General features: G+C 40.5%; 1 protein-coding gene across 2 annotated transcripts; it reads right to left on the bottom strand.

Annotated features, from left to right (window-relative positions):
• Positions 1-1,980: 1,980 nt before the first annotated feature.
• On the bottom strand, positions 1,981-27,301 carry LOC106566648 (MAP kinase-activated protein kinase 2). 2 transcript variants are annotated; one of them, XM_014134882.2, is made up of 10 exons: positions 26,404-27,301; positions 6,109-6,248; positions 5,972-6,036; positions 5,760-5,839; positions 5,529-5,655; positions 5,263-5,338; positions 5,029-5,153; positions 4,756-4,841; positions 3,786-3,863; positions 1,981-3,529 (listed from the first exon to the last, which is right to left on the bottom strand). In XM_014134882.2, exons 1-10 carry the CDS (start codon positions 26,644-26,646, stop codon positions 3,386-3,388), a joined length of 1,164 nt encoding a protein of 387 aa, XP_013990357.1. In that variant the 5' UTR covers positions 26,647-27,301; the 3' UTR covers positions 1,981-3,385. The 2 variants fall into 2 exon arrangements, with proteins under 2 accessions (XP_013990357.1, XP_013990355.1); XM_014134880.2 differs by having other exon boundaries at positions 3,786-3,866; positions 26,404-27,300.
• Positions 27,302-27,850: the final 549 nt, after the last annotated feature.

Genomic DNA, 27,850 nt, shown 5'->3' with positions numbered 1-27,850 from the left:
ACCGGAGAACTACAAAGAAGGACAATAATAGAAGACTTTTTGGAACCATTTTGGACAATCAAAGCCTTGCAAGCGTGCCGCGAAAAGGCCCAACCCCCTTTCCATGGTGGCCCTGTTCACTGAGAGACCCCCGGCGAACCTAGGCATTTTATGTAAATACATTCTTGATTTCTTACTCAAAGCTGGCGGCGGTTCGTGTGCAAGGTATATGGATACTGTAGGTGAGAGTAGTTTCTGAATGTACCAATGTTAAGTGTCTCTGTCCCTTGCTTCTTTAACAAGCATCAATGTTGTTGCCCGTTAGGGACCTGTTTTCAGCGTATTACGTCTCCAGTCAATAACCAGTGCAGAGTGTGTATGTTTATCCTGTGTTCCCACTTAATTAGCTAGTAAATAAATAAACCAATTTGTGTAGTACTGAACCATAAGTAAGGCTCAGGTTCTTGCAGATGCAAGGTTATAACTGTTCAGAATGATGATATGAGGTTATGATTGATAAGTTGACTGTTTATAGATGTGATAAAGACCTTTTAGAGTTTAATTCAGTAGATGGTAACTCATTAAAGAATCCCTCTCGTGGTGCCCCAGATCCTAATGAGTTAATTGTTACATGATTCATTTAAAGCGGGTAACAATTAAACATTGTTATTTATCTAATTAACTGTCTTCAGATTAATGTTAAAGTCAAGTCACAACAGTGGGCATTCCTGCAGTCAATTGCACGCTCCCTCAAAACTTGAGACATTGTGTTGTGTGACAAAACTGCACATTTTAGAGTGGCTTTTTGTCCCCAGCACAAGGTACACCTGTGTAATGATCATGCTGTCTAATCAGCATTTTGATATTCCACACTTGTCAGGTGGATGGATTATCTTGGCAAAGGAGAAATGCTCATTAATAACAGACGTAAACAAATTTGTGCACAACATCTAAGAGAAAAAAGCTTTTAGTGCGTATGGAAAATTTTAGGGATCTTTTATTTCAGCTCATGAAAAATGGGACCAACAATTTTACATGTTGCGTCTGTATTTTTGTTCAGTAAATGAATGTGGTTTTTGAACACTAATTTGTTTACAAGCATGGCAGCTGTACTTTTAGTTATGGTTGGCGCAGTTCGTTGGCCATTATCCAATCAATGTTTCTCAATAGGTTCCCAGCATGTGAATGCATCTTACTACCTTCCAACTTGGTTATGAACACAGCATAACTTAAGGTGACCAATCTTAGACATGGAGTACCACACAGTGTGCATAATTTGTTTGAACCCAGCACTAACACACCTGATTCAACTTCTCCAATTAAGACAAATGCAGGGTTGGAACAAGAACCTAGCTGCACATAAAGCAGCCTTCTATTCCAGAAACACTGGTCACCTTTGGCATTGGAAAATATCAAAAAATAAAGTTTGAATAGGAAAAAAATATTTGTTATAGCATGATGCTTAAATAGAATGCTTATTTATTCCGTTTGATCATTTGTTTTAATTAATGCAGGCCAGTGTGTGGGCCTTTTATCTTTGATCTAGATGTGACCACCTAACACATCAGGGGACATGGCAATAATGACATAACCAAATATCTTATTTAAACCTCTTCCTTGCAGTGAATTGACGCAAAGTAAGGCAGCTCAATTCTGATATTTTTCACTAATTGGTCTTTCGACCAATCAGACCAACTCTGAAAAAGATCTGTGATTGGTCAAAATACAATTTAGTGGAAAAATATCAGAATTGAGCTGCCTGTGTAAACGTAGCCTTAGAACCCTGCATTACATCACAAAATCGTCCGCTCCAAGTCACACATATCAGAGGTTGACTGTGAGGTTGAATGCTTGTCTTTCCATCTCCATGACAGCAGAGGGTGGTAAAGGGCTGTACAAACAGGAGAAGGTATTTCATTGCCACAGTATGACATCAAGGCTACTTAAAGATTCTGGCACACCACCAGTCACATACCAATCAACACTTTCGAAAGGACAAGCGACTTTGTATGAGTTTTAATCCACAGTAAAAGACAGCCAGGACATTAGTACAGCAGTTTGAGACTAGATGTGCTACATTTCATATGTGTACCGCCATACCCCCATGCATTACAATGGTGCCCTTACCCTCAGTGTTTCCCATCACCTACCACAGCAGAAACCCTGAACAACACCATTGCTGATGTGTGTAAACTGATAGTTAGTGACACTGATGTTGTAGAGTTCTGTAGTGAGAATTCTCTGATAAGATATTCATAAGAGTGCAATCAACATTAATCTGTGACTCATCAGGGGACGTGACGTGGGCTACACCATCTATGGGCTTTTGTGAGCTCATTCTATGGGGTGGATAGTGGATAACAATGTCCCTGCGCTACCATCTACCACAAGGTGGCTTGAATATTCCCTCACTGTCATCACATTGGGAAAAATCCAAATTTGAGATTAGTACACAGACCTTGAATGTGTGTCAATCACGCATAACGTCAATGGGAGGTGCGTGAAAAGTTAGGCTACATGCACAGGTCTCAAGTAAGGATTCGGCACAATGTCCTCAAAGCACACAGTCTTCGTTTCTAAACAGTCAGCCCACTTTAATGGTGGTGGTTATAGTTATAGCTCTGGCTACAGGTGTGTTGGCTAAGAAATCAAACCCAACCAACAATGAAAACCCATTCAATTTCAGTGATACAATTCAAAAGTCCAATCTAAAACAAAGCAAAGAGTTCATGGCAAACAAAAAGTCCCACACAACAAATAGAAAATTAATACCGTTGGTGTGAATAAGTATATACAACGAATGACAACTAAAGCAATAAACTAAAATACATACAATTAAACAAACAGAAAACATTGCATCCCCCATTGTGAAGAGTAAACTAATGTGGCCCTTCAGTGCACAGGTAGTGTTTCCAGTGCATAGCAGGAAAAAAATAGTAGACATAGCCATGTCCTTAAAGCAGGGCTAACCACAGTATATAACTGGATGTTTCCATGGTCTCTCAGCTACTTACCCACGACAGTATCATCATGAGAACCATGTGGCCAATACTGAGGGGAATCAACATTGAAGAAAACAGAACAGAGATGGGTCAGATACTGAATTAGTTACAGTGCTGTCGGCTCGCATATAGTGATCAACAACAACAAAACCCACTGCCTCACAGATACCATGTGATAAACATTTGATCTCTTTGAAGACAAAAAAAAAATAGTTCTTTACCTTGAATGGCAATGTTAAAAAAAAAAATAATAAAGGGGGTAAAACGATGAGAATAAAACTGCTAAAAATGAAGTTAAAAACTAAAATGGAAACATAATATTTCTTGAGATTCTGACTTTCACCCCTTAATCTCTGGTTGTCCTATTAGCTCTCTTTCACCGCATGTGTGTATGTGTGTCTGTTTCACAGGCCCGGTGTTTCAGTGAGTGCTTTGTTTGCCTTCATTCTTCTCTTCATCAGCAGCGGATTGGTCGAGTCCTTGATGGTCTTGATTTTGATTTGCTCATAGTCCACTCTCATGGTTGCTAAGGCACTTGTCATTTCCTCCTAGTAAAAAAAATTAAAATAAATAAATAAAAAAACACTATTAGCATATCACATAGAAACAATTTCAAATCATGTGTAAAGCACAGAGAAAATCCAAAGAAGCAAATACGCAATTGTGTAGATAGTGTTTGCTTCCATGTCTAGAATAGGATACTGTTGTGCTCAAATCAGTATGGAAGAGCCGTGTGGATCCAAGTCAGAAGCAGAAAGAACGCTATGAAATCACTACAGTGCCAGTGTCTGTGCATGTGTTCACCTTGACCTCCTCCCAGACGTCCTGCTCCTCCTGCAGCACACGACTGGTGTGGAGAGGGGTTTGAGGGACCTCCATAGACTGCTGCAGGGAGACCAGCATGGGTTAGCATTAGCACATAGCTTTAGAAAACACATTGTGTCAAACCAAGGCACGTGAATATAGGAGAAAACTGGAAATGTGAAAAGTATTCAGAAACTCTTGGGGGATACTTGATAAGTAGGGCTCCCAAGTAGCATAGCGGTCTAAGGCACTGCATCTCAGTGCTAGAGGCGTCACTACAGACCCTGGTTCGATTCCAGGCTGTATCACAACCGGCTGTGATTGGGAGTCCGATAGGGCGGCGCACAATTGGCCTAGCGTCACCCGGCCTACCCTGGGTTTGGCCGGGGTAGGCCGTCGTTGTCCTTAAGGCATTTTTACTATTAAGTAAAGATACCTTAATAGAAAATGACTCAAGTAAAAGTCACCCAGTAAAATACTACTTGAGTAAAAGTATTTGGTTTAAAATATACTTAAGTATCAAAAGTAATAAAGTATAAATCATTTCAAATTCCTTATATTAAGAAAACCAGATGGCACTATTCTTGTTTTTTTTTTTAAATTTTTTTTTATGTACGGATAGTCAGGGGCACACTCCATCACGCAGACATAATTTACAAACAAAGCATGTGTTTAGTGAGTCCTCCAGATCAAAGGCATTGAAATAAAATGTACATTATTTTATTTACAAAAATAGTGAAGTAAAAGTTGTCAAATATAAATAGTAAAGTACAGATATCACAAAAAAGAACTGAAGTAGTACTTAAAAGTATTTTTACACCATAGTGTATTGGATTCTGTAAATATTCTTAATAATAACCTTGTACTCTTACATTGTGATCAAAACACACTGCAGCAACAGTTGCTCAATGGGTGTACCACCTAGCCCAAAGGGTATATTAGGGGGAACACAGAGGGGTGCTGTGCTTACATTGATCCAGGGGTGGTTCATGAACTCTGTGATGCTCATCCTCTGGGTGGGCTCAGTCTTCAGCAGGTGGCGGATCAGCTGCTTGGCTGGGAGAGAGAAAAACACAGGAAATCAGAGTTACAACTATTGTAAGCAATTCATACAGAATTAAAACTGCACCTATCCAGTGTATGTGAAATTAAAATGTTTCTTTTTTTATACATAATTCCCATCAATGTCATGATATTAATTTTGAATTCGGCCCATATAAATACCCCGGCTTCTTTTTATTACCTTCTTCAGACACGTCAGACCACTCTGGGTTTGGGAACTCGTACTGTCCATTCCTGATGCGTCTCTTCATCCCTGGGGAGATGGCCAGGCCGTGGTTGGAGTAGAAGGGAGGATATCCACACAGCCTGGGGAGAGAGGTGGAGAGGAACATTTACACAAACCAAAACATGCTACGTCCTGTAAATGCTGTTATTTTTATTGATTCATGCTGTCAAACTATTTTGTATCACTTACAGAATATACATGATGACGCCCAGAGACCACATATCACAGGATTTGTCATACTTCTCTGGACCAAGAACCTCAGGAGCTGGGATAGAGGAGGGAGAAAAACCAAAAGACTAAATAAATTCAAGCATTATATTTAAAGAACATAGTAAATTAATGGCATTGAGGTATTCATGAATAATTACACCAACAAGATTTAGGGTGTATTATAAACCACAGAGTCAGTAAGCATGTTGAACAGCAAGCATGCAGACCAAGGGGCATGCCCTTACCAACATAATAGGGGGTGTAGCATGGCGTTGCCAGGGAGTTGAGTGTGGTGATTTCTTTTGCAAACCCAAAATCGGTGAGTTTGAGGAGGGCGTCTGGCCTTTTGGAGGTGTACAACAGATTCTCTGGCTGAGAGATGAGAAAATAGCATTACATCTTTTGACTAAACATGTACATAAAATTTGTTCTGCCTTAAGGCATGTACAGTATAATTCTGTTCAGACAGGCTTTACCTTGATGTCTCTGTGAGCAATATCAATGGCATGCAGGTACTGGATGGCTTCACCTATACTCTTCATAATGTCAGAGGCCTCTAGATAGGGGGTGGGAGAGAGGAGAAAGAGTTCAAGGCATAACTGAGCGAGTGAACAGTTGAATACCAGTGGAGGGAAGGGAGACATTATTCAAATGGTCAAAAAAAAAATAAAAAAAAATATGCCTTTACCTCTTTCTGTGAATGCCTGGTTCCCTCTGTCTTGAATATGGCTAAACAGCTCACCGCCATCCATGCTAAAAGATAGAAAAAACATTGAATAACATAGGCTAAAAGGATGTGTGCGTGTGTGCGCATGTGTGACCTACCACTCCATGACGATGAGCAGGCATTTTTTGCCCTGGTAGAGGTTCTCGTAGACGTCCATGATGCGTACGATGTGAGAGCAGGGCGACGCCCTCCAGTGTAGCTCTACCTCCCGACGAGCCTTCACACAATCCTGCAGCATCTGAAGAGAGGGAGGAGATAAGAAGGGTGAGGATGGAATCAGAGGTTACAACTCATCTTCATGGCTTCTTTCTCATAACCACTGATTATAACAGCCTTCTACATAAAAGTGAAAGCAATATGACGGACAGTCAGAATTACCCAGCATCAGAAGGGGATTTTTAGGCCTGAACTAATAACCAACAATGACGCAAACTTATGGTAAACCACACAAAGCCGAGCTGCTGACATCTTTCAAAAAAGGTTACGTAGTCTAGATTTCTCCCCAACCAGTGACTAGTGTACCACTTCCTGTACTACTGAGGATGCATCAGGCCAGGGGTCTCAAACTTTCAGTATCTAACTTGTCACCTTTGTTTCTAAATGAGAAACAACGCAGTGGCTTTTCCGTCATCAGTTTACTACGAGTTTAAAGAAGACCTCAAACCATGACGGAGCAAAAGCCTTCCAGAGTGAGTCACTTCCCTGACTCTGCCATTCAGATCTGATTACGGCAGCCTCAGACATCATAATAGAATTTCCCTTCTTCCCAGATGCTACTGCTCCGGAGCCAGCCTTACGCAACCTAAAGACTTTACTTACAACTTTGGGAGTGCAAGAACAATACCATATGAAACACCAAGCTGGTGAATAAGGTAAAGGCTTAACCCTCGTCATGCCTGCTGTGACAGGCTAGTAAACAAAACACACATTGGTTAACACTTTACAGTCAGATGCATTAATCAAAGGGAATCTTGGATTGGCATCAATTCTCCAATGTGTACTTCTTCCAGATTAAGCTGGCTGTAAACTATATTACTATAAGTGGATAACGTCCACTAGCCTGTGTCACATCCTGAGACTTGAACAGTGTAGAGGCCAGTTAAGTCACGTGTAGCAGAGCAGTTTCATGGAAGTGAAAGGCTTCAGGAACACACACAGATTAAGACTGACATTTAAAAGTATAACTGACAGTGTTTTAGCAACATGAAATGTTATTCAAATCTGTTCATATACACCCCCAGGGCTTCTAAGCTAACATATGGAATTGTTTTAAGATGGTCATACCTAGGGTTGTGGTGGTCACGAAATGTCATCAGCCGGTGATTGTCAAGCAAATAAGTCGGTCTCACGGTAACTGACCGTTAATGAACATAAACACATTAAGCTTCTACTGGCTTACACACAAGCCACTGATGAAGACCTTTGGAAAATCTACATTTAAAAAAAGTCTAATACATCCATGTTATATAGCCTACAACTACACAATAAATCCAAAGAAGCATGATATGAAGAAAATGTATATTTCAAAAGAACATAATTGAATACTCTGAGTTATCCTTATATTAGGTCCTGATCTGGCTACGCCAAATGGCTGTGTGCTACACAATTTTAGCAGACAAGATTTGCTTAGAATTCAGTTGCATTATTTTGAACAAAGCTGAATAAAACAGAAAGGATATTTTCTCCAAACGATTTGAGGAATTGCGCACATGCAGCTATTCTGTGTCGAGTGGTTAACAAAGAAACAGGTATTCCTCTTTATGATTAATGTAACTTTAGTTATTCTAAAAATGTTGGGCTATATGTTGATTTTTTTATACATTGTAAGGCTGTATGATGAGATTAATGATAATTTGAAAAGTGGCTTGAAACGCATGTTTTTTGTGCAGGTTTTACACTCTATATAAGTCACTCATTCACAAGCACTTAATGCCTAGAATCTCCGCATCCCCTTTGTGTGGCTGTAATGCACCCAACAACAAAAAAAAATCCATGCCTTTCGCAGCCAGTTGTGCCCTTCTCCCTGAGTGCTGCACGCTCCATCACATGATCGGGTCTTTCGCACAGGCTACAAGTGAAGGCAGACACATCAGGGACGCAACTACGTGTTCTTATCCAATTCCGAGGTGCATATTGAAGATATTGGAAAAACTGTCCACATTTACTTTGTCAGCGAACAAGATGAGTAGGCCTAACGAACAGCAAAAACACTAGCTTAATTCATTCTACTATCCCCCATAGTACAAAGGTCGACCTATTATTTTCTGTCCGAGAAATAAATATTCCAAACATAGTCTGGAACAGTTGCGGGATGCTACAACTACTAGCATCAAAAATGTGTTACGTAATGTGGCTAACGCAACAGATCAAAACGTTTAGCTTCAAATGTCTTCACATTATACGCGCAGCAATACACACATGGTAGATGGCTATACGCGCGAATGTCCCATTAGCAGAAAACACCATTATCAAAAGTGACTGCAAATGCAATTAGGCATGTAATGCCTTTTATTATGAAAAGGTGCGTTTTTGTGGTGAAAATTCTTACCCAAACTTGAAACTCACATGCTGCTTATTTAGGCCAGTTATGCTCTACACCCCTGTAAAGCGGATTAATGTGCTTAAATCTTAAGAAGTTATTTGGCCACTTTGTATCACTAAAGCTTATTAAACATATAGGCCTAATGGGCTTGGCTACATGAGGTGTGTGACTATGATTAAAAAAATCCGCAAAAAAATGCATCGTTTCTTATGCTGGGCATCATTCACAAGTAATATATAAGTTAAGGGTGACAATATTAGCCTATCAGACCATTCTTGAATTTAATCTTGTCTTTACATATACAAGCAAAAAGGTGTGAAATTTGCTTTGATTTAGAATGGACCATTATCATGCACCTCTAACGAAACAGGGGCAGCGGAAATGTCATCTATGCACTTAATAGCGAATGGAGGACACTTTTCCCTGTGGTTTATTTTCATGCCAGCCAGGTAGGCTACACTCCTGTTGTAAATTAGGAATGTGCTTAACATTAGGAAAGTAAGAGAAATAAATATAGAATGCCTTGCCTATAGAAAGTTGATCCCTCTTTTTAGTAGAGGCCATCACTGTTCTCTCGCGCAATTGCATAGACTATTGAAATGTTGCGCAACATGAGCTTTCGTGAAGTGTTTGATTAGATTTTCGGAACATTTGTATTGATGTCAGAGTGATAATAGTAGTGGGGTAAAGTACTTAAGTAAAAATACTTTAAAGTACTACTTAAGTAATTTTTGGGGTATCTGTACTTTACCATTTATATTTTTCACAACTTTTACTTCACTACATTCCTAAAGAAAATTAAAATGTACTTTTTACTCCATATGTTTTCCCTAACACCCAAAAGTACTAGTTACATTTTGACAGGAAAATGGTCCAATTCATACACTTATCAAGAGAATATCCCTGGTCATCCCTACGGCATCTGATCTGGCAGACTCACTAACCACAAATGCTTTGTTTGTAAATGATGTCTGAGTGCTGGAGTGTGACACTGGTTATCCGTAAACAATAATAAAAAAAAAGAAAAATGGTACCGTATGTTTTGCTTAATATAACGAATTTGAAATGTATACTTTTACTATTGATACTTATCTACATTTCAGCAATAACATTTACTTTTGATACTAAATAATATTTAAAACAAAATACTTTTAGACTTTTACTCAAGTAGTATTTTACTGGGTGACTTTCACAAGTCATTTTCTATTAAGTTAACTTTACTTTTACTCAAGTATGACAATTGAGTACTTTTTCCACCACTGGACAATAGTGCTGAGTACCAGGCAGTTAGTAAGTTTGGTAGGCTACCAATGACCATCAGCAGAGCTTGGAGAAGCCTAATAACCGTGACTAAACGGTCACACGGGGCTAAGGGTTAAACACGGCAATAAATAAAATATCCGTCTTATCCAAGACCTGAGTCTATGCAGAGCGGTGTGCCATAGCCAATCAGAGCTACAGTAGGCCTTTATGCAAATAAGCCATTGCCACACAGGCCTGCCATCAGTCACTTTGAAATGGACTGTGTATACAGTCAGTAGCAACAGCGCAACTTTAGCTCAAAGGCATTTGTGAAAAGCCACAAAATTCACCCGAATGGATTTCTGCAAATACCACAGGAGTCCCCTTACATTTGGGAACTTTACAGTCCTATTGATCAAACCACCATGAAAAAGGTCTCCCTCAAGTACGCACATCAACATCAACTAATGCAAGCCAGAGCGAGATGAGCAAACTCTAACGAGTGAACATTAGACAAACCCTCTCAATCTTTTCAGCTAGTTGGCTGTCAAAATTGCACTGATAAACGATGGGGTAGCCTAATCTTCCTTATGCAGCTTGCCTGCCAATGCATGCTTGTCCCAACCCACGTTTTGACAATGTGAACTTGCCTTCTCGCCCATTTGATTGATGCCAAATACATTGGATTGACCCCAAAAAAAAATTGGGTCAATTTCCTCCAGTGTCAGTAGGCTCGGGGATAGAGGAACAGGAATAATGAAGGTAATTTAAATGTAGTTAGGCCGTGACTGGCCTTACACTCCAGTAAAGTAGATGGTGGTGTATTATCCCAGCGTTCCTCACAGTGGCAGTCAAGCACCCAAGCTAACTGGCTAAAGTTGGCTAGCTACTTCCAGACAAATGAGAGAACACCTCACTGACCATTTTACTCACCCTAGCAGAGCTGGTTAGGCTGCTAACACGTTATCCAGAGCGTCAGTGACTAACTGTTGTTCATTCATAAATTCACTCCGACTATCTACTACGATTTCAGAGCACTCTCATCAGAGTGCGCAGAATAACTGACGAATTTACGAACTCACAACACTGGCTGAATATAACCAAATGGATAGTAGTCGTTCAAGTGCAGCATAGCTAGCAAAGCGATTCACATTTCTTGCTAGCCAACCAAATGACACCTGCATCTCTAGCTGTAGCCACCGAAAAACGATGAGTGGAAAAAGTTGGTCACTCACCAGTCCTCCAATGACATTTACATTTACATTTAAGTCATTTAGCAGACGCTCTTGAGTTTAGGTTGTCCCAAACTTGGTGGGTGTCAAAATAGCTAGCCATGATGGCCGGGCTATGTACTCAGAATATTGCAAAATGTGCTTTCACCGAAAAGCTATTTTAAAATCTGACACCGCGATTGCATAAAGGAGTTCTGTATCTATAATTCTTAAAATAATTTATGTATTTTGTCAACGTTTATCGTGAGTAATTTAGTAAATTCACCGGAAGTTTGCAGTGGGTATGCTAGTTCTGAACATCACATGCTAATGTAAAAAGCTGGTTTTTGATATAAATATGAACTTGATTGAACAAAACATGCATGTATTGTATAACAATGTCCTAGGAGTGTCATCTGATGTAGATCAAATGTTAGTGCTGCATTTAGCTGTGGTTTTGGTTTTTGTGACATATATGCTTGCTTTGAAAATGGCTGTGTGATTATTTTTGGCAGGGTACTCTCCTGACATAATCTAATGTTTTGCTTTCGCTGTAAAGCCTTTTTGAAATTGGACAATGTGGTTAGATTAACGAGAGTTGTCTTTAAAATGGTGTAAAATAGTAATATGTTTGAGAAATTTAAGTTATAGCATTTTTGAGGTATTTGTATTTCGCGCCACGCGATTCCACTGGCTGTTGACTAGGGTGGGACAAGTTAATGCATGTCGGAGGGTCAAGGCCCAAGGTGTCAGTGGTGTTGCGTACTCCTGGCCCTATTTACTGTGCGTAATAGGCTTAGGCGATATACTGTTTACCGGGGTATTTCAAAATACCAACTGAATGATTTTCAATATCGGGGGTGCGTGCTACGCCCCTGCTTATAACTAAGAAATCTAAGATGTGTCAAAGCTCCAGCTATGCATTTGGTTTGCTAACTTGCCATCTACAGTCGTATGAAAAAGTTTGGGCACCCCTCTGAGGCTGCATAATAATTTACTCTGTCGTCACAGAAAATGATCACAGTGGCATGCCATTCATTTTCTAATAAAAGCCGAGTCCTGGGGTATTGTCCAGACAAAGTTTAGTGTAGCAATATTAAGTTGTATGAAATTAAATCAGATGTGAAAAATAGGCTATGCAAAAATTTGGGCACCCTTGTCATTCTGTTGATTTGAATACCTGTAACTACTTAGCACTGATTAATTGGAACACACAATTGGTTTGGTGAGCTCATTAAGCCTTGAATTTCATAGACAAGTGCATCCAAATCATGAGAAAAGGTATTTAAGGTGGCCAATTGCAAGTTGTTGTTCTCTTTGACTCTCCTCTGAAGAGTGGCAACATGGGGGCCTCAAAACAACTCAAATGACCTGAAAACAAAGATTGTTCAACATTATGGTTTAGAGGAAGGCTACAAAAAGCTATCGCAGAGATTTAAGCTGTCAGTGTCCACTGTGAGGAACATAATGAGGAAATGGAAGACCACAGGCACAGTTCTTGTTAAGGCCAGAAGTGGCAGGCCAAGTAAAATATCGGAGAGGCAAAGGCGAATGATGGTGAGAACGGTCAAAAACAGCCCACAGACCACCTCCAAAGACCTACAACATCATCTTGCTGCAGATGGTGTCACTGTGCATCGTTCAACAATTCAGCGCACTTTGCACAAGGAGAAGCTGTATGGGAGAATGATGCGGAAGAAGCCTTTTCTGCACACACGCCACAAACAGAGTCGCTTGAGGTATGCAAATGCACATTTGGACAAGCCAGCTTCATTTTGGAATAAGGTGCTGTGGACTGATGAAACAAAGATTGAGTTATTTGGTCATAACAAGGGACGTTATGCATGGCGGCAAAAGAACACAGCGTTCCAAGAAAAACACTTGCTACCCACAGTAAAATTTGGTGGGGGTTCCATCATGCTGTGGGGCTGTGTGGCAAGTGCCGGGAATCTTGTTAAAGTTGAGGGTCGCATGGATTCCACTCAATATGAGCAGATTCTTGGGAATAATGTTGAAGAATCAGTCAAAGTTGAAGTTACGCCGGGGCTGGATATTTCAACAAGACAACGACCCAAAACAGTGCTCAAAATCTACCCTGGCATTTATGCAGAGGAACAAGTACAATGTTCTGGAATGGCCATCCCAGTCCCCAGACCTGAATATCATTGAGAATCTGTGGGAAGATTTGAAGCGGGCTGTCCATGCTCGGTAACCATCAAACCTAACTGAACTGGAGATGTTTTGTAAGGAGGAATGGTCCAAAATACCTTCATCCAGAATCCAGACACTCAGAGGCTATAGGAAGCGTCTAGAGGCTGTTATTTTAGCAAAAGGAGGCTCTACTAAATATTGATGTGATTTTTCTATTGGGGTGCCCAAATTTATGCACCAGTCTAATTTTGTTTTGATGCATATTACACATTTTCTGTTAATCCAATAAACCTCATTTCACTACTGAAATATTACTGTGTCCATCAGTTATTTGATAGATCAAAATGAAATTGCTGATCCAAAACGCCCAATTATTTATAAATGGAAATCATGGAAATTGTCAGGGGTGCCCAAACTTTTTCATACGACTGTAAGTGGCTAGATGTCAAGGTAAAGCATCTTGGTTACAGCAGAGACATTCAATCCCATCCTTTGGACACACCTACTCATTCAAGGGTTTTTATTTTTACTATTTTCTACATTGTAGAATAGTGAAGACACCAAAACTATGAAATAACACATGGAATCATGTGGTAACCAAAAAGTGTTAAATCAAAATAGATGTTATATTTGAGTTTCTTCAAAGTAGCCACCCTTTGCCTTGATGACAGCTTTGCACACTCTTGGCATTCTCTCAACCAGCTTCACATAATTATTATTATTTTTTTACATTTTAGTCATTTAGCAGACGCTCTTATCCAGAGCGACTTACAGTAGTGAATGCATACATTTCATACATTTATTTTCCCGTACTGGTCCTCCGTGGGAATCGAACCCACAACCCTGGCGTTGCAAACACCATGCTCTACCAACTGAGCCACACGGGACGACATCACGAGGAATGCTTTTCCAACAGTCTTGAAGGAGTTCCCACATAAGCTGACAAGTGCTCAGCATCTTTTCCTTTCCCTCTCCGGTCCAACTCATCCCAAACCATCTCAATTGGGTTGAGGCCTGGGTGATTGTGGAGGCCAGGTCATCTGATGCAGCACTCCATCACTCTCCTTGGTCAAATAGCCCTTACACAGCCTGGAGGTGTGTTGGGTCATTGTCCTGTTGAAAAACAAATGACAGTGGGACTAAGCACAAACCAGATGGGATGGCGTATTAGTGCAGAATGCTGAGGTAGCCATGCTGTTTAAGTGTGCCTTTAATTCTGTATTATTCACTGACAGTGTCACCATCAAAGCACACCATCACACCTCCTCCATGCTTCATGGTGGGAACCACACATGCAGAGATCATCCATTCACCTACTCTGCGTCTCACAAAAGACACGGCGGTTGGAACCAAAAACCGCAAATTTGGACTCCAGACCAAAGGACAGATTTCCACCGGTCCAACGTCCATTGCTCGTGTTTCTTGGCCCAAGCAAGTATCTTCTTATTGGTGTCCTCTTTGCAGCAATTCGACCATGAAGGCCTGATTCACAGGCTCCTTTGAACAGTTGATGTTGAGATGTGTCTGTTACTTGAACTCTGTGAAGCATTTATTTGGGCTGCAAATTCTGAGGCTGGTAACTCTAATGAACTTATTCTCTGCAGCATAGGTAACTCTGGGTCTTCCTTTCTTGTGGCAACCCTCATGAGAGCCAGTTTCATCATAGCGCTTGATGGTTTTTGCGACTGTTCAAAGTTCTTGAAATTTTCCGCTTTGACTGACCTTCATGTCTTAAAGTAATGATGGACTGCTGTTTCGCTTTGCTTATTTGAGCTGTTCTTGCCATAATATGGACTTGGTCTTTTACCAAATAGGGCTATTTGGGAAAAGCATTAAGAAAAGAATTTGCACAAATTAACAACGCACACCTGTTAATTGAAATGCATTCCAGGTGACTACCTCATGAAGCTGGTTGAGATCATGCCAAGAGTGTGCAAAGCTGTCATCAAGGCAAAGGGTGGCTACTTTGAAGAATCAAATATATTTTGAGTTGTTTAACAATTTTTTGGTTACTACATGATCCCATGTGTTATTTCATAGTTTTGATGTCTTCACTATTATTCTACAATGTAGAAAATAGTAAAAATAAAGAAAAACCCTGGAATGAATAGGTGTCTGAATTTTTTAAAAGTACTGTATATAAAATAAAATGTAATGGTGCCCCTTGCGTGCACTTCCAGTTATACCATATACCCGGTTTGATACAGAAACGGTATGGGGTATGAAAATCTGGATACCGCCAAACCCTAATTTGTAGCCTACCCCACTTGCACATCAACAAACAAGAGTCACTCCCTGACGTCATTCAGTATCCCTGGGAGGAGGGGGCTCTGTACAGCTGGCACTGTCATTCCCTCAGCATAACACACACCAACCACGCGTATGTACCCACACACGTCAGACATGTTTATGGGCCATCTGAGCCTTGCAATGAGAACTGCACAAAGCACAGAATAAATATCAGCCCATGGAGAGAAGCAGGAGATTGAACTTCACTCAACTTTCTAGAGTTTTCCCTGTTAGTTAACACTATCAATGTTTCCCATTACAGTGTCAATTGTGATCGAATCAATGCAATATTAGCCACTTTCAACGCAACATACCGAAACAAACTATGCAAGAAATGTTGTTGTAGGCAGAAGGCATAGGAGTAGGATTCTATTGCACACAATTCAGCCTGTACTCTACACAGTCCGGTGCGGCATAGGCAATCAGAGCTGCAGTAGGCTTATATGCAAATAGACCATTGCCATTTATGGATCTCTGCCATTTACTTTGAACTGGCCTGTTTACAGTGGTCGTCCTACAACTGCACAAAATGTGCCCATTTCTAGACATCTTTGAAAAGCGAGTCAGGTAAAAGATCTGGTTTGTCTTAAAGGGGTAGTGTTGTATTTTGAAACAGCCTTGAATAACCTAAATAGCCAATAGACAGAGGGGTAGCATAATGTGTCTGATTCTGTTTATTTTATTTTGTAAAGTGGTTTCATGCAAACCAAACATGTTCAGTCACCTTGTCTGAAGGACAAGTGGATAAACAGGTTCATGTAAAGCCCTGCATGTTTTTTTTCAAATGTCTCATGGAATGTAGGCCTACATTAAACACCACACACATTGGCTGCTACTGTAGGCTGAATAATAGAACAGCTATTGCCATGTTAAAATTATATGGGATGCATTTTCGCCATAGTTTATGGTAGGCCACCCTGGTATGCCTACACTATGATCAAAACAGCAACAGTAGCCTACTTGGCCACTTAAAACGAACTTAAAGCGGGTACAGCTTCAGTGTTCACAGTTGCAGAGAATTTTCACAGCGTTCAAGTTTGCGCTCAGCAGACCTAAAATTTGCTGTGATGGAAAGAATTTGAGGGAACATTGGTCACAACTAGGGATGCACAATATCGGAATCGGCCGATATTAGCTAAAAATGCCAACATTGGTATCGGCCCGATGTCTAGTTTAATGCCGATGTGCAAAACCAATGTCAAAGCTGACGTGCATACCTATATAACGTAGGTACATGACGTAATGACGCCACAAAATGTGGAGCTACACTTGCAAAACAGCATTTCTAACCTAACACGTCTGCTGTGTGGCTCGAGCAACCATTTGAAAGAGTAAAAAAAATTCTGCGAGACAACGCAAAGGAGAAATCCCTTAAATCGCCAAGATAATGGAATTCATTGCCCTTGACAATCAACCGTTCTCTGTCGTCGGTGATGTTGGCTTACGCGACTGGTCGAGCACCGGTACACACTACCAAGTGCGCTATTTTTCAGATGTTTCCCTACCGGAGTTACACAGTAATAGCGTCACTGCTATTAGCTTCACAACATACTATGGAATGCCATTTGGGTCTATGCGTGTCAAAAAAGATGCATGTCAAATAACATTATTTGATGCGTTAAATAAGCCTTTAACTTGACACGTCAAATAACACAGTTGTATTATAGAATGTTGTGTGTGCAGAATTTGCACGTGCAGGCCAGGCGCCACCACTACTAGCAGTAGCACTGTCAAAGCTGTACAAAAAAAGTCTGCAAACAAGCAAAGACCGGCCACGAAGGATGTGTTTACAATACCGTGCTGGTAATAAAGCAATATTTGTTCGACCACAACTTCTGGGGTAGCTAGCTAGCTTTAGCTTGGTACCAAGCTAGCACAAATACAACCAGCCTGAAAACAATGACCAGTAGAAACTGCAGTCATTTTCATTATTCTTAGCAATGATTTAGGACTCCTTGTGAGTAAGTATTAGCTAGGTAGCCACTTGTTGTTCAACTACTTCATGAAAATAAATGGCTAGCCAGCTACTTAACCCTGTTGTCCAAAGCTAATGTTATAAGCAGCCAGCTAGCTTCATCTGGCTAGTGAGGCTCGGACCGGACTATGTGTTGTGAAGCTAGCCACAATAAGGATTAGCCACAATAAGGATTAGGCACAATAAGGATTAGGCACAATAAGGATTAGGCACAATAGTGGAATTTACGGTTGCCTTCAAAATAAAAGTCCCTATTTGAAAGTGACGCTGAAGGTTACAATTGGTGGAATCATGCCATATTTAGACTAGATGATGTTAAACAAGATTGAAATGTGAAGCAATGAAATGGGGTATCAGTGTACTTGGTGACACCCACAGAACACAACTGAAGAGTTTACGCAAACATTAGCATTGTAGCTCTTATAGCGGGACTGTGAACGTGTGAAATCACCTCCCTCGTCAGCCTATTGGGTGTATTGACATTTATATTGCACTGTACAACTTTACCTAAGGATTGTGGATCAATGAAATGGGGTATCAGTCTACTCAATGTCTTTTTTCACAACATCCTCCTCAGGAGTTATCAGAACCCAAAGTGTTCAATACACATAGGTTGAAAATAAATGTGGCTCAACTCTGTTGTTTCAGAGTCCCGCAATAAGAGCTACGATGCTAATGGTTTCTGGATGTCACTGAGTAGACTGATACCTATGGATTGTGGATCAATGACATGGGGTAAGGCTGTGAAATAAGTATGCCCCCAATGCAATTCTAAAGTATAACAGTGTGATTTCAACATTGTCAAATTACCAAAATTGTATTTTGTTGATTTTATATAACATTCCAACCTTATTTAGCGTGATCTATTCAATTATGGCATAACTATACTATTTGTATTCATTTGCATCACTGTCAATTACATACTTTGATTTGGAAGGTTAACCGCAAAGTCCACTATTGTGGCTAATCCTTATTGTGGCTAGCTTCACATAAATGGTCCGACCACCATTAATCAAATAAGAAATGTCTTATAAATTAGGGTTATTTTAGATGACACCTGAAACAGTTGTTGTTTTGCTATGTTTATGGGGAAGAACATTGTTTGCATCCATGAGCTAGCTAGCTTTAATTTATTTTTATGACCAGCACTGTAGGTGTGCAAGACAACTTTACCAGCATCATAGCATACGTATCGATGAATCGTTGTGACATATGAAATAGGAGTGAGTGTAATCAATGTGTAATAATTATGTAAAAAAATGTATGAACGCATTCAATTATTATGTGACGTGCAGTCATATTCAGGTCCTGATTGGTCAACAAGCTTATATGACATGTCAAATAGTGTTATTTGCAGAGGTCGACCGATTAATTGGAATGCCCGATTAATTAGGGCCGAATTCAACTTTTCTTAACAATCGGTAATCGACATTTTTGGACACCGATCATGGCCGATTACATTGCACTCCACGAGGAGACTGCGTGGCAGGCTGACTACCTGTTATGCGAGTGCAGCAAGGAGCCAAAGTGCTAGCTAACATTAAACGTATCTTATAAACAACAATCAATCTTAACATAATCACTAGTTAACTACACATGGTTGATGATATTACTAGTTTATCTAGCTTGTCCTGTGTTGCATATAATCGATGCGGTGCCTGTTAATTTATCATTGAATCACAGTCTACTTCACCAAACGGGTGATTTAACAAGCGCAGACGCAAAAAAGCACTGTCGTTGCACCAATGTGTACCTAACCATAAACATCAACGCCTTTCTTAAGATCAATACACAAGAATATATTTTTAAACCTGCATATTTAGTTAATATTGCCTGCTAACATGAATTTCTTTTAACTAGGGAAATTGTGTCACTTCTCTTGCGTTCTGTGCAACAGAGTCAGGGTATATGCAGCAGTTTGGGCCGCCGGGCTTGTTGCGAACTGTGTGAAGACCATTTCTTCCTAACAAAGACAGCCAACTTCGCCAAACGGGGGATGATTTAACAAAAGTGCATTTGCGAAAAAAGCACAATCGTGGCACGAATGTACTTAATCATAAACATGAATGCCTCTTAAAATCAATATGCAGGTTTAAAAAAATATACTTCTGTGTATTTAGTGAAAAGAAATTAATGTGTCACTTCTCTTGCGTTCATTGCACGCAGAGTCAGGGTATATGCAACAGTTTGGGCCGCCTAGCTCGTTGGGAACTAATTTGCCAGAATTTTACGTAATGATGACATAACATTGAAGGTTGTGCAATGTAACAGCAATATTTAGACTTATGGATGCCACCCGTTAGATAAAATACGGAACGGTTCCGTATTTCACTGAAAGAATAAACGTTTTGTTTTCGAAATGATAGTTTCCGGATTTGACCATATTAATGACCTAAGGCTCGTATTTCTGCGCGTTATTATATTATAATTATGTCTATGATTTGATAGAGCAGTCTGAGCAGCGGTAGGCAGCAGCAGGCTCGTAAACATTCATTCAAACAGCACTTTAATGCGTTTGACAGCAGCTCTCCACAATGCTTCAAGCATTGCGCGGTTTATGACTACAAGCCTATCAACTCCCGAGATTAGGCTGGCAATACTAAAGTACCTATTAGAACATCCAATAGTCAAAGGTATATGAAATACAAATGGTATATAGAGAAATAGTCCTATAATAACTACAACCTAAAACTTCTTATCTGGGAATATTGAAGACTCATGTTAAAAGGAACCACCAGCTTTCATATGTTCTCATGTTCTAAGCAAGGAACTTAAACCTTAGCTTTTTTACATGGCACATATTGCACTTTTACTTTCTTCTCCAACACTTTGTTTTTTCATTATTTAAACCAAATTGAACAGGTTTCATTATTTGAGACTAAATTGATGTATTATATTAAGTTAAAATAAGTGTTCATTCAGTATTGTTGTAATAGGCGCATATATGACAATTACAACAATACTGAATCGATATCAGCTTTTATTGGTCCTCCAATAAATCGGTATCGGAGTTGAAAAAGCATAAATCGGTCGACCTCTAGTTATTTGACGTGTATATTGTTTGACACGCAAACGGCGTTCCATAGAAATCCTGGTTGAGAATGAAACGACTGAACAACGAAACAGCACAGCAAGTGAAAGAAATAGGTTTTGATTATGTTTTACTGGTAATGGGGATATACGTAAATGCCAACAAAATAACTTTTTGGTCAGTGTGGTGTGAGCAAACTTTAACTAGGCAAGTTAGAAGAACAAATTCTTATTTACACTGACGGCCTACCCCGGACGACGCTGGGCCAATTATGCGCCGCCCTATGGGACTCCCAATTCCGGCCTGATGTGATACAGCCTGGATTCGAACCAGGGACTGTAGTGACGCCTCTTGTACTGAGATGCAGTGCCTTAGACCGCTGTGTGTGTGTGTGTGTGTGTGTGTGTGTGTGTACACTATTTAACTGTACTAGAACGCTTAAAAAGGTCACAAATTTTTAAATGTGGTTATTGGTATTGTTTTTTTTGGCAAAGAAAATAAATTGGTCATCGATATCGGCCAAAAATGTCATATCGGTGCATCACTAGTCACAACATCTATGTTTTAGATGTCGTGACCAATGTTCCGTCCCCAAAAATGTAGGCACTGACCAAATTTCAGATCTGCTGAATTTTTTATTGTATTTTTTTTTATTTATTATTTTTTAATCAGGGGAGAACACTACCAGCCCAGTCAGTTTAAATCGTAAGATTTAGTATTTTGCTATTCCAGTTAGCTGAGAATTCATACAGGCAAAAACAGGAAGGAGTCTCTTCCCTCCTCACAGACAGCCTAGCCATTGGCAGAGATACGGGAAGAATCTTCCCTCCGTATATCGACAGGCATTTGCAGACAGAGAAAAGTCTGCTCTGCTTACACAACAGCCTCTGAAAGGACACTGTCGGGAAGGGCAATGTTGTTCCATTTCCAGCACAGAATCTCTGACACACACACAAATATATATATATGAACATACACACACAACTATGCTCAAGAGCCCACTTGATAATCAGAGGCTAAAGCACATACAGATCTGAGGCTAGGCTAGTAGGTAAACCCCTATCCAAAGAGGGAAAGGCCATCTAAAATGGTGGTTCGTCATTCCAGGGAGGTCTCTCTGGTTTGCCCGTCTCAGGACACCTGCCCAATAAAGTTGAGTGTCTGCGTGGAGCATGGTGCTGTACGAATCCAGACCGAGTAATCCTCCAGTCATCTCTGGCCTCTCGCACCAGGCTACTTTTAGAGCTCAGACACACCGGAAGGACTGTCAAAATGTTTGCCTGCCCACAGTACTTAGCACCTCTGTACAGTGTCGGCAGTCAATGTCTTTGTGTGTTCACACAGCAAAGACCTTAAAGTCATCAGCCAAAGCCCTGTTAAAATACTCCAAACCAGGTGGCAGTAGCATTGTTTGGCAATGGATGTCTGTGTTGCTTTAGGGTCTAGTCCCCTCAAACTCAACTCTGGATCTTGATGCCAGTTTCACAACATTTCTTCATTGTTCCCCTCTAAAATTGAGGACCAATTTAGAACTGGGACAGGTTGATTTAATTATCAGGTAGAACAGAAAACCATCAGGATCCAGACCTCGTAGGGTAAGAGTTGAATACCCCTGGTATAGTCAATGTTTGCTAGCTAGCTGATTATATAACAAGCTAGCGAGATCACAAAGAAACAATTATATTCACTATCCATAATCACATACAGCCTATATATACACATTTTTGCTAGCTGGCTAACGTTAGCATGACTCGCTAGCTGTTGTGCTAGCTAGGTAAAGATACTGCATTGACTCTTGGCAGCCAGCTACTTCATGGAAACTAATCTATTGTGATTTAATTATATTACTAGCTACAGTGGCCAGATAGCTAGCTTGGTAAAGCATTTAGTGTTGCGTGCATTGTGCTGCACTTACCACCCCATTCATTTCATAAGAAGTGTGTGTGACTACCTTGCTCAGTTAGCAAGCTAACAAACATGATCAAAAATCATTCAAGCACAAAACTCCTTAGACATAAAAGATGTAAAGAATTGCTCTAGATTTTTTTTGCAGCTTTATTGTTTTAGTTAGAACAATGGTGTCAGCTCCCCCACGCGAAGGTTCATGCCCTCTGATTGGCTCAAAGTCAAGTTATCGACCACTGCCGAGCATTGTGAATCCACAAGTAAAAGCAGCAGGTTCGTCGGTACCCAGCAGGTACATCTTTTGTTCTAGCAAAAGAAGGCCTCCTACTGTGATGCACCTATCAACAGTCAGATTCTCAGGTTGTTTTATGCTTTAGACATAGGCTTTTTCTCCCCCAGCTAATAGTATTAGGATGGGCCAAGCAGGGAAGAAAGAGACAGCAGGGATGGGGTTACTAATAGCAAACCTTTCAGCTTCAGATTGTAGATGATCTTGACTTTGAGCGACTAAACACACCGATTCCACATGTTCTCTCTGTTGCTCTTTAAAGAAAAACAAGATTTCAGTCTGGGGGGGTTCGATGTGGCAGTTAATGGTGTTAGTCCACCCATGAGACAGGAACAAAGCCAGTATCACTTCCTCAAAATAGTCAGAATGAATCTAAGATACCAACAAAACAAAAGAATCTGTCATTAATTGACATTTTTGCAGAGGTTTTAGCCACTCAATTTTACATCAAGTAAATAAGTGCAGAATGCTGCTGGGCTGGTCTGTCCTACTGTCTGTGTGTTCTGCGGTAGGATTGTATAGAGCACAATCACCGCAGCTGTGTATCCTGATGTTAGTGGGCAAGTGAGCATTGTCAAAATCAAAACCCAACCCTAAAGTAACTCATGACAAAACTACATTTTGGCTGAGACTGACCAAAATTATGCTATTTACTTCGTAGTCAATTTTGACACTAGAATAAATGTTTGACTAATATCGATGCCACATAGGCCGTTTTTGATCAGAAAAGTTGTTTATTGCTTTCAGTTGCGCTTTAAGGTAGAGTAAGAACAAAGCCGTGGCCAATTAATCAAATGTTGTAAAGGGAACATGTGCTCTTCTCTCTATCCCCATTAGGCCTAATAGTATTAGCCTGGCCCGGGCAGCGGAGGAAAGGGTGTAGACTAAGCCTAAAAGCAAAGCGCTCATCCTCAAGGTTTTGGACGCAGTAGAAAAGGAAGGATTTGAGAGGTCACAAATATTCAGAGGTTCATGATCTTGAGTCTTTATTCAGATATAAATCTTTAGCCTTATATAGACTATGTGGGAAAGGAAGAATTACATCTGTTCTTGTGCAATTCCTCCTTTAGGCAATTTGTAAAATACAACACTGATCAATGAAGCTCTTCTACAGCATACCAGCTTAAGGGTCCTGACAGTCAAAGCCCTGGTCACAATTAGAGCTGAGGGGCGATAAACCGAAAATGAACGGCAACGACCACTTATCGTGAGCATTTTCCTGATATCGTTCATTATGATAAGTAGCCTATATCCAAAGAAATGTGAAGTTTGAAATGAAATAAGTTTGCTAATATGTGTTATTGTTAATGGGACAATTGATGGCTACAACAAACTAGTAGTAGTTTAAAAGGTTTAAAAAAAGTTAAAAGTATCGTTATTAATTCTGTTGCGATATGGACCTGTCCATATCACCGAGCTAGTGACAATTACAAGCTGATCAATAAACCCATATACCAGAGGTGTCAAACTCATTCCACAGAGGGCCGAGAGCGGGTTTTTGCTCCTCCCTTGCACTTGATTGATGAATTAAGGTCACTAATTAGTAAGGAACTCCCCATACCTGGTTGTCTAGGGCTTAATTGAAAGGGAAAAACCTGCAGACACTTATTTTTTAAATGTAACTAGGCAAGTCAGTTAAGAACAAATTCTTATTTACAATGACGGCCTACCTCGGCCAACGCTGGGCCAATGGAACTCCCAATGGATGGAACTCCCAATCACGGCCGGATGTGATACAAGCTGGATACTAGGCGCTCCATGGAATGAGTTTGACACCGCTGCCATATACACATCTGACACCTCATCCTCATCTCCACTGCAAAGTCAAGCTGTGCTCAGCATCACAATGCCACCAACCCTGGTCGCCCAATCAGAGCAGGAGGAGGGGGATACATGCATCAGGGCTGACCAATAGATCCCAGAGGAGCAGACTGAGGAAATATCTGGGGAAGTTATCAATTTTAAATTATCTCTGCCTGAAGGCTAACACTGGGGCTCAGCAGGCAGAAACACTGCCCTGAGGGGCAATGAAAGAAGGTAAGAGTGTCTGTGAGATGAGGAGTGTGTGAGGTGAATGGAGAGAGGTGGCAGGATGCTGCTATTGTTTAGGGCTTATCTGGGAAACCTAGAAACCAGCATGGGACATCTGTTTGTTTCAAGTCTGTCAATGATCTAGAGATTATCTTAGGGTTGACAAAGGACAATGCACTGAAGCGAACAAACGAGTGGCAAATCAGTTTCTGAATTTCAGAAATAACAGTTGTCATACATTATTTGAAAAACATCGGCCTTTTTCTGAAACGTTTCCTGGGAACCTCTGTTATAAAAGCTGAAGCAAAAAACAAACGGATGAGTTTTATTCCGAAACATTTTCACAAACAATGGATTATTCGTGACTCATTGAATCTGACAGTTGCTGAATATGCCTGTACCTGAAGCACAACCTACTAAGTCAATAATGTCAGGGCAAAGACACAGAATGACTATTTAACTGTGTTATATAAATAGGCCTACAGATCAATGATAATGTGTTAGACACAATGTGCTTTCATTTTTCAGAGTATTTAATAAACAATGACATATTTCCTCTGCTGCACTGTCTGTCATTCACAAAAAATGTTGTACACCCTTTTCTGTAGAAGTTACTGCTAGTTGATAGGCCAAGTCAAATAATGGCAGCAGAAGACCTTTTGTTAGTTTCCGTATCTGCTTCAGGGTAGACAAGAGGCCAGAGCTATTTGGGGACCAGAATGACAGCTGCGGTATGACGATCACGAACACCAGCAAAGAAAAGCCCTGGTTGAAAGCAATGTTGACACTAAACAACAGCACCAACTAGGCCTAAATGCAGACATTAAAATAGGATCAGAAAGTGTTCCCATTTTGAAGAGGCTGACCTTAGAGAAAATCATTGCTCTTGATTACATTATCAGCAATCCTGATGGTCGGATATGAATCATAGGATTTCTAGTGTACAGTCAGGGCCTCAGAGAGGAAGTGGCACCCACAAGAGATTAACTAGGCCTCAGAGGTACTCTGGTCTGCTCTCTTGTGAGCAGTATAGGAGTAAACAGATTTCTTTCTCACTCAAATGGAATTGAAAACTTGAACACAATGTGAATGCACTCACTGAAAATGTCGGTGCAACATACCTATTGCACTTCAAATCATCTAGGCTTAGGCTATATCACATTGATAAAGAAAAGGAGAGCTGCACACCCTAGGAGCTCAGATGCAATCATTTTATAACTAACCTTGACAGGGTCGAAATGTTGGTTATAAAATGATTGTATCAGAGCTCCTAGAGTGTGGAGCTCTCCTTTTCTTTTTCAAATATTATACTCCGCTAGCCAGCGCCTCGCCTAAACAGGTGTGCGTTTCTCTCGCCTTCAGATAGATCAATCACATTGATAACATTATACGGTAACAAAGTTGCAAGTGACACTCGTGAACTTATTCAACTGCCACTCTGGAAATGGAATAAGGTGGTGCATTGTGTGCTTTGAAAAGCGTGGGTATGTTTTGAGGAATTCCTAAGCATTTTTTCTGTCCAAATGAAAGACCTTTTGCAGAATGGCAGTGCAATACCATAATTGGTCATTCATAAGTGGGATGGGGGGAAAAAAAGAATCACACTCGATTGAGTTCAAATATGCACGGCTATAAAAGCCCCATTCTTTAAAATTACATTGTTTCACTTGGACAGTTTACGTTTTAGTATACAGTCTCAAATCACAAGAATACACAAAACACATTACCTTCAGAGCGTATTTATCTCCACTTCCTTTTTGGAATATCTCCAATACTTTCCCATTTATGCCCATGCCAAGGACTTGACTTGTAACTTTGTAGTCGTCAGTTATGGCATTCTTTTTTATTTGAAGAGGGTTGTGGGGTTTGACGAAAAACGGAGTAAAGGGGGCAGAGTTCAGATTTGGCGCTTGCTGTTGTTGCTGGTTCGGAAAGGCCGGTTGGTTCTGGTTCTGAGCGTTCGATAACATTGTTCTGATTTGGTTTGAGAGAGCGGGTTCACTTATAACAACTCCAATTTTACCGTAGGGAAATCCTCAGTTAAAAAGAAAAATAGTGGTTTCCTTATGCTAGCTACCTGCTGATATGTGGTCGAACTCGCATGCTAACGTTAGCTAGTTATACAATTAATACCTCAAAGTGCCAACTTCCAGTCGAGACTCAAGTGGCCTTAAAATAACTTTAGTTAGATTGCTAGCTAACACGATTATTGGTTAAGCTACTTGCTCATGAACCGTCCCTTAATATTCAAAGTTATCTCGCGACAAAGCTAACGCTCTGAAGCTTCTAAATTCACTCGTTTCGACACTCTACCACCTGCATTGAAGTGAAGTCACCACCAGAAATAGGAGGAGTTTTTTTTCGTTAAGCATCCGCTTTCCGTTCTTTGAACATGTTTTTATCTTGTCTCGTATGTCCAGTATTAGTGGCTTTTCTATCTTTTCAAGGTAGCTCCCACTGAATAAAATCTTCAGACTTCAGTCTCGAACGTCTCAGTTGACACGACTTTCAGGTTGTATCTTGTTTGTTTTTTTCCCACTCTCGCTACCGTCACGTTTAGCTAGCTCGAGACTCGAATCTCCGGGAAGATCTCCATTTCTAACTTCTTGCGCCCTCTCTCTTCGTATCCTTCTCAAAACCCATTGGACAAGAAAGCTAGAAGTCCCTCCCCTCTGATCGTCTCCTCCAATGGGTTTCGAGAAAGAGAAAAGAGGACGCGAGGAGGATACGAGAAGGTTACAATTGAGATCTTCCCACAGATTGGATATTTTAAAGGCCCAGTGCAGTCAAAATTTAGTTTAAAGGCCCTTCACGCTTCGAACACAGCGACAGCCTTTTTGCATTTTGGAGAATTACACAGCAGAATTACATTAATTTCCAATGAAACGCTGCGTTTGCATTGCGGCGTTGCAGAGGCAGGTGCAGTGCATACAGTGGATTTATCGAACGTATGCGTCAAACGGGATGCGTAGACGGCTTGACAGAAATGGTAGCAGAGGGTGAATGTTGAACTTTTGTTGCATACATATGCAGATGCTGCGTCCTATTTTGCGCGAAAACACTGTCGGTGTGTTCGAAGCGTTAACGCATCATACCCACCAGATGCATCAAGCTCTTTCTGCTCCACAGAGGTCATTCATTTTCAATGGAGAAGTCCGCAACGTTACTTTGGCG

The sequence above is a fragment of the Salmo salar genome, chromosome ssa13, assembly GCF_905237065.1.
Source record: "Salmo salar chromosome ssa13, Ssal_v3.1, whole genome shotgun sequence".
Taxonomy (NCBI): Eukaryota; Metazoa; Chordata; class Actinopteri; order Salmoniformes; family Salmonidae; genus Salmo; species Salmo salar.
The sequence above is the reverse complement of the archived record's forward strand: the minus strand, read 5'-3'. Positions and strand labels throughout refer to the sequence as shown.